Source organism: Penaeus vannamei, chromosome 2, assembly GCF_042767895.1.
Source record: "Penaeus vannamei isolate JL-2024 chromosome 2, ASM4276789v1, whole genome shotgun sequence".
NCBI lineage: Eukaryota > Metazoa > Arthropoda > Malacostraca > Decapoda > Penaeidae > Penaeus > Penaeus vannamei.
This window is the reverse complement of record NC_091550.1, coordinates 1,205,106-1,212,605: the sequence shown is the minus strand read 5'-3', so window position 1 is coordinate 1,212,605 and position 7,500 is coordinate 1,205,106. Positions and strand designations below refer to the sequence as shown.

Genomic DNA, 7,500 nt, shown 5'->3' with positions numbered 1-7,500 from the left:
GACATAGCGATGAAATTTCCGCTCGAGTGTCGGCAACATCGTCTGTTTACATTAGCAGCTGTCGACTGTACGAACCGCGAGAGCCGAGGAAAAACCTCCTCTGTTCACTGGAAAGAGAGAGGAAAGGAGACATTGCCTCCGAGGGATTGTTTAAGATACTGCAAAGGCTCTGTAAACCGTAGGAGAGCTATCGTTGTTGCTTAATTCCTTGCGTGAGGAGGGCGTGATACCGCACGTGGTGTAAGTGCAAGATCAACAGTATCGGCCGCGATGGAAGTGTGAGTGAAGCGTCTCTCAATTTGCTGGGTTTTATTGTGGTTTTAATTGTTTTTCTAAGTCCTGTTCATCCCTAAGATATTTGTAATTGTTGAGTAGTTTGATTCATCTCATTTCGTCGTCGGAATGATGAGTGTATGAGTAATGGCGTATAGAAATGATTAATGCAGACTGCTCAGAATATCTTGGAGATGATCGAGAGAAATCGGTGCTTGAAAAATATAAAGACTCATTTTTCAGAGAATGGACTTCCTTAAATATCTGATACTTACATTGTTAGACACTTGGTAAAATTTCATAATGTGTTGTTTAAACCAAAATTACTTTACACTGCTAATGTAGTCGGGAAGTATACAGGTCTGATTGTTTTTTTAGATGCATATGTTGAGAATAGGGACCTTCAGCTGAGAGTATTTTGCATAATGAGAAAAAGTTTCTAGCATATTGTCTGTCATGCGCAGTAATAATGAGCTTAAGTCACTAATCGTACATCATGAAAACTCTTTACTTAGAATCTTGGGTTTGTTGGCATCGCAGAAATGGAAGAAGTGAATGATGGAACAAGAAATACGGAAATATTCTCAATGAATACATGTGTAGTGGGAGTGATTAAGAGACATATATTAGAGAAATTAATATAGGCTGTGAAATTATGTGAGTTGTTCAGTTATATTCTATTTATATATGATAAATAGAGTAATGGATGATTCTGTAGCCTAGACATGAATGTTATTATAAGATATAAATTCATAGTCATCAAGCTCACTCTTTTGATGAGGTTTGTGATAAAGTGGGCAGGATATTCATGACCTCATATTTTGGCCATATGGTACCTGACAATATGAATGATAATGGATTTTAGGGATTAACCCTATGATGACGGGGCAAGGTTAGTTTTTGATGTAATATTACACAAGTTTAAACTTTGTGGCTAGGTCTAAGCTGTGAACAGCCAGCCCACCTGCTGTTAGTCATGACACGTTTACATGTCAGAGGCTATAGTCATCACAGTCTCCAAGGAATTAATGACCAATAGTGGTTTATAGATTTTCTTTAGTGCACATAATATTTCTGCTTGGAGACTTGTTTAAGCAGTGGCTTTCGCCTTTCTACCCTTGTGACCTCTTGACATAGTTTTCATGCCAAGGAAAATAAGATATTCAGTAATGTGTCCAAGCTTTATGAACTAATTGTAATATAGTATTCCATGAAGTCATGTCTTCACTGTTTAATTTTTATAGAATTACTGATGAATGCTTAGCGAATTGGTTAATATCTTTCTCCCAAGCCTTCACATCCTATTTGTTATCCCTCGACCATCTCAATGAGCGTTGCAACCAGTTGGGAACCGGTGATATAGAACATATAAGTAATTTGCATAAGGATGAAAGATCTAACAGCTGCTCATTACTGAACAATACATAGGAGCTACAAAGCAGTTGTTCTTTTGGATTTGCAAGGAATTTCACTTCCAAACATACATAGTATATACAAGGAATCAGTACTCTGATTAATTTTATTAGTTTAATTGATACATGGAAGTAATAAAAAGGACCTGCCCATCATCACTATGAACCTTATGTATTTAATTCCTTGTAGATCATCATCAAGTACAGAACCATGCTTGCTTTGTTCTAGTTACGTCAATTTTCTCGAAGTGTTAATATCACGAGTATTTGATTGTATATACATGTTCAAATTTCATATCAAGGCCTATCAGGGAAGCTCCTCAAACTAAGCTATTAGTCTTAAAGGTCAAGTATTATTTTGTTTTTTAAAATGTTTATCACTTATTAATAACAATAAACTCTTATTTTACTGAAATGAGTTTCAAGGAACTGAAATTTCACTAAAAAAGTAGTTTTGTTAAAGTAAGAGTGAGGATTTAAAGTGATAAAGAGAAATATCTGCTTGGAGCTCATCATTAATTTAACCCATGAGCTTTAGGTACATGCACTGACCCCAGTGATTTGGCTTTATTGATATTGCTTCAGAGTAAATTACTAAGCCCATTTGATATTACTCTGTTTACCTGATTTCTTGATTTTTTGTGATTAAAAAAATGTGTATATTACTACTAATATTACTGTTGATGTTATTATTGTCATTATTATAATACTAAGAGTATTGAAAATAAATTTAGTGTCTATGCTTGTTAACATATAAACACACTGTATTTGTGGATATAGAAAAAAAAATATGTAAAATAAAATGTGTCTTTTTTCTAAAACTTATTGATTACCAGTTTTAGTACAGTTTAAAAATACATTGTGTGCTCAAAGGCTTGAGTGGGCTAAGGCAGCTGAGTGCTGATCTAGCATTCAGGAATTTAAGACTCTGCCATGATTAGGACCCCAGCTATTCCCTGTAAAAAGGGATGGGATAACTTATAGATTCTGTAGGTAGAATCTATGTATCATTTGACTTGGGGTCCCATTATTATTATTAAAACTACAGGATTCTGTATTATCTTGTTAATCTTTAGGTCATTAATATAATCAGAAAAAGAGTGAGGTTCATTTGTAAAAGATTTGTTCTTGTTTCTATAACATGTGTGTATTATCTTTTGCAGGTTAAATTGTAAGGGAGCTGTCCTGAGCAACTGTGAGGTGTATGCTCTCCTGCAGGATCTGTGTAGGCAAGAGAAAGGCAGAAAAAGTATGATGAAAACACAAGCAGACCTGGCCAACATTGCATTTGAAGTATGGATGTGTTTTGGTTTTATTTAGTTGAAGTGATACAATAGGATTATGAAAAGAAAAAGTAGATGGAAATAATGTATGAAAAAATAATCTTTGATTTCAATTTTATGTCAGTTTTTCTGCTAAAATTTCAAAAGGTTTCTGATATTGTTTGTAAACAGTAAATACGTAAGATGTAACTTGTATATAAAAAACTTAATATTTATGAGATATTATTTTCCAGACCATGAAATATCTTGAAAAGACGGCCTGCAGAAATCAAAATGCTGAAGTAATACAAGGTTTCCTACAAGCTGTGAAAGAATTCAAACTCACAAAAGCCGAGAAATTACAGTTGATCAACTTAAGGCCAACAACACCAGTGGAAATGCAGCTTGTGAGTAATCTGTGCATAAATTTAACACTATAATCCCATAATATAGTACTTTCTACCATTTGTATAATATTGTGTGTTATATACTTTTGAGAGTAAATATTCCCTTGAGAATTGATATTGTCACAGCACGTTGAAATTTTTACACAACTACTAAAGCATATACAGAATGTCTAGATTCTAAAATGTATCCTTTCCTTCTTCTTCTCAGATAATTGAAGACAGTGAAGAGAGACTAAGTGAAGAACAAGTTGAAGAGTTAATTGGGCTGGTAGAGCTCCACTTGCCAGATATTGACAACCCGCAAACATTAGTAAACGGTACACCAGGGAAATAGTAGTTGTTGTCCCTTTTTTTAAACTTTATTATTGTTATAAATTTTTGGATGGATATATAGCCAGTATAAGGAGCGTAGGATGTTATCACGTTTAATTTATTTAATGGACTAGCTGTTACCAAAACAGATTATTTGGTCGTACATGGATGTTTACGGAGGGAGGTATTTTGGAAGTAAGGGAGATTAGGAGAATAAAGAAGAGAAATTGTTTTATAATCTTTTGGAGTTGTAGAAATGTCTCAATAGTATTTGCTTTTTTTTTTTTATGTATACCACTCTTCCAAGCAAATATTATCTACGACTTATCATTGTTACAGTTTTGCATGTGATGTAGAATACTGTATTTTTATTTTGTCAAGGGATTATTTAATATTTTATACATTGATCAGCATATGACGACTAGCAAGATGCTGCATATGCAGGGCCTTTGGCATAAGGCACAAAATGAATACTCACTACCATTAAAGACTAGTGATATATGTATGATTAGTATATTTACCCCAAACATTCTTTCCTTTTCTGACACGGAAAAATGTACATTCCAGTGATGAGGTATTTTCCTTTTTTATGAATAACATATACCCTGAAATTTAAATTAATATGACTATTTAAGTAGCACTGTTTTCAGAAGCCATAATTACTAGATACTTCCTTGCCAACTTGTTAGTGAATAATTATAAATATTAGTGGTGCTCTACTGCGATGAAGATTTTTCCAGATCTTAAAAAAAGCTGACAATAATCCATCTCCTACATCCTTTCTTCCAACCTAAATTTATGGGAAGAAACAAGAAGTTTTGCAATTTCTTTTCATCAAAAACACCCCTCTCATTCACACAGATAGACATTATTGAAAGTTGTTTGTATAAGCACACACATACATTCATAACCTACTGGGCTATGAAAGTGAATACCAAATCCTATAAAAAGACAACACACTCTAACATACCTTCACCCTATGACGCCACACAAGTATCGAAGGTGATCTGAATATGATCGTTTTTTTCTTTATTACTGAATAGGATAAACAAATGTGATCATAACTTTAAGTTTATTAAGACAGAACTGAGTACATAATCAATGATAACATGGCAAATTCTTCTGTGTGCAAAGGAGGAAGAAAATTAATGTCAAACAATTTCTAAAAAAAAACAAAAACAATAATAATAATGGTTATTTGTCTGGTTTCAAGGATCTCCTATATTATCAGCTGAATATTTAATAACTGCTGATGAGTACTAAAGAAAAAAGGAAAAGAAAAGGAATACTAGAAGAAAAGTCCTCGCATACGACGTCCCATTGCCAATCTCTCGTGTAGGAGGTTGAATCGGTTGATAAAACGGTTCATGGTATTACAGCATTTGGTGATAGTTCCAAGGTAGGACATCAGCGCCACATCATTGCATTGCTGGAAAAGAAATTCATTTATAGACTACACGTCAGACACAGAAAAAAGAAGGAAAAAAAAAAAATGTTCCACCAATAAGATTTCACATTCAGCTGTTTTAACTTCAATTGTATTATTAATAATGTCATTGGAACATTAAATGGACTCACATTATAGAATTCTCCCCTGAACTTCTCACTGTTGAGGACAGGTAGTCGATGAGCCAAAGCATTAACCTGACGTAAGATCTCGTGATTGAACTCTACCTCGCCTCGCTGACTAGCCTTAACATATTCAGCTATAAGACGCACTCTGCTGGCCAACATTTTTATCGCACTGTATTGTGCCTGCAAGTTCTCTGCCACTGCAATAAAAAATATATTTTCAGCAAATAAGCACCTGACAAATTGAACTACTTTGAATATTTTTCAACTTTATCAGAAAACAAAATATCCACATACCTTCAGAAATCCCATAATATAAATATTACTACAATAATAAAAAGAAAATATTTTCAAGAAACTAACCAATTGAGCTCTCCTGTACATCATGTGAAGACATCCTCGCCACATGGTCAACACCTATGCGCTCCGCCTCTTCTGTTGCAAGGGTGTACTGCAGTTCAACCAAGAGCAAGGTGGGGACCCCATTCACAAGATCCAGAACGCTCTCGTAAATACTTACCGGTAGCTGTTGGGAAGTGAGCAAATATTCATAAAGTATGATTCTCAGAAAAGAAGGAAAGATTAAATAATGCAGAGGTTTCTCCTTTGAATTTAATATAACAATATCCTGAAAATATTATATCTATTTTTCAACAACATGCAGCCTAAAAGAAAATAAAAGAAAAAACATGGGATAGTTCAAGAAGACAACATATACTTTATATCATGATCTTGTTACAAACGACAGCACTGTGCAAAGGGCAGTACTTACATCAGTGTGCCGAGCCATGGGATTGAGCTTGAGGAATATCGGACTGTCTAGGAGGTCACAAATCTGCTTGTGAACCAGCAGGTCTGGGGGTCCTGGTGTGTCCCCAGTTGTATACCAGCCAAGGAGGTCAAGGTCACTGAATACTTGTTTATCTGTTATGAAGTAAAGATATTAAAACTTTTTTTTTTTTTTGGGGGGGGGGGGGTTGAAGCAAAAATTTACTAACTGACAACAGGAGTGAATCTAAACACGCTATGGGTTTGCTTTATTGATTTTGTTTACATGCAGATGGCTTCAGGGGCAAGTAGTCACCTAGGAGACAATTACTTGTCCGACTTAACCTCATCTATTTACCCCTCCTTTTTACTTTCCAAAAAGTAGAGTTTGTTTTCAATATTGATAAAAGTATTATTTTCTTATTACTATTGCTATTATTATCATTATTATAACAACAATAATAACAATAATAACAACAACCAACGATAATAATACCTAAAAAAATTTACACAAACCCCTTTCCCCATTCTGACCCCAAAGAAAAGAAAAGAAAGAAAAAAGGAAAAATAAATATTGGGTAAACAGGCAAGATTAGGTAAGACTCATCACTGACTCCATGGTGGCTATGCACTTGTGAAGCCATCTCAGCGTAATCAAAATTCAAAAAACAAAACTAAGAGTGGACAGTGTATATATACTCTGGTGCCAAAGGGTTAATGAATAACTATAATTCTAAACCTATTCCAAATAATATTCATGTCTAACCCTCAAGAAAATCTTACTGAGTTCTTAACAAAATTCAAAGACATTTTATGAACCAAGAGGCAGAGTTTAAAAATTAACCATTTATCTTGATGACCATCACAGCTTATATAAATCTGGCAAAAATGTAATGAAACAGTATTATCAATACAGTGACACAAAGTTCTAGCTTCAAGAACTTCGTCTAAAACACTTTTACCATTCATTACACGATCCAGATCAAATTACACATTAACGTTAGCCATAACAGGTCACTAGAACAACTTACACTGCTCCTCTTTTAGAGTATAATATTCACGGTTGATGATGATGTTTCCGTCCAGCATGTCATAGCTCAGCTCAAAGGAATTCATTATCTCTACGTGACGACCGGTTTGTTTTCCAATCAAGGCTCCAAGCACTGAAAGAAATGTAATAAAGTGTTCTAGAAACACAAGATATACAGATATTAACAGTCTAAAATATATTTCAATATGAGGTATATAAAAAGACAAAAAAATTATTTGATAATTCTTCAAAAATTACCTTGCACTTCACTGGTAACCTCCTGAGCACGTTGACGAGTCCAATGTTCTGATATATTCAATATGACCAGAGGGTGAAGAGAGACCGACACACTACCTACGGTCCCAGCGGATGCCATTACAGAATTTCCTGGGCTAACATCACTGAGGGCACTACCACTTCCACCACCTGAATATAAATATATAAATTATATCAAAGTTGTATGT

The 7,500-nt window shown here is 34.4% G+C and overlaps 2 protein-coding genes across 2 annotated transcripts in view; one reads left to right on the top strand and one right to left on the bottom strand.

The window, feature by feature from the left end:
* The first annotated feature begins 37 nt into the window (after positions 1 to 37).
* Positions 38 to 4,169, top strand: LOC113817354 (DNA-directed RNA polymerase III subunit RPC9). Its single transcript, XM_027369389.2, has 4 exons — positions 38 to 278; positions 2,849 to 2,978; positions 3,202 to 3,354; positions 3,563 to 4,169. Exons 1-4 carry the CDS (start codon positions 271 to 273, stop codon positions 3,686 to 3,688), a joined length of 417 nt encoding a protein of 138 aa, XP_027225190.1. The 5' UTR covers positions 38 to 270; the 3' UTR covers positions 3,689 to 4,169.
* Positions 4,170 to 4,726: 557 nt separating this feature from the next.
* The window catches only part of CSN6 (COP9 signalosome subunit 6), an 8,067-nt gene continuing 5,293 nt past the window's right edge, over positions 4,727 to 7,500 (bottom strand). The window contains exons 3-8 of the mRNA XM_027376320.2: positions 7,295 to 7,462; positions 7,038 to 7,169; positions 6,011 to 6,162; positions 5,602 to 5,764; positions 5,245 to 5,438; positions 4,727 to 5,095 (exon numbers count right to left, since the gene is read on the bottom strand). Coding sequence (XP_027232121.2) covers positions 4,955 to 5,095; positions 5,245 to 5,438; positions 5,602 to 5,764; positions 6,011 to 6,162; positions 7,038 to 7,169; positions 7,295 to 7,462 — 950 coding nt within the window. The 3' untranslated portion in view covers positions 4,727 to 4,954. The remainder of the gene's footprint in view (positions 5,096 to 5,244; positions 5,439 to 5,601; positions 5,765 to 6,010; positions 6,163 to 7,037; positions 7,170 to 7,294; positions 7,463 to 7,500) is intronic.

Bases quoted from the DNA above. Each gene is read 5' to 3' on its own strand.
- LOC113817354 (XM_027369389.2), top strand. The intron at 2,979-3,201 runs GTATGGATGTGT...ATTATTTTCCAG, and splicing joins TGGCCAACATTGCATTTGAA to ACCATGAAATATCTTGAAAA. The intron at 3,355-3,562 runs GTGAGTAATCTG...TCTTCTTCTCAG, and splicing joins CACCAGTGGAAATGCAGCTT to ATAATTGAAGACAGTGAAGA.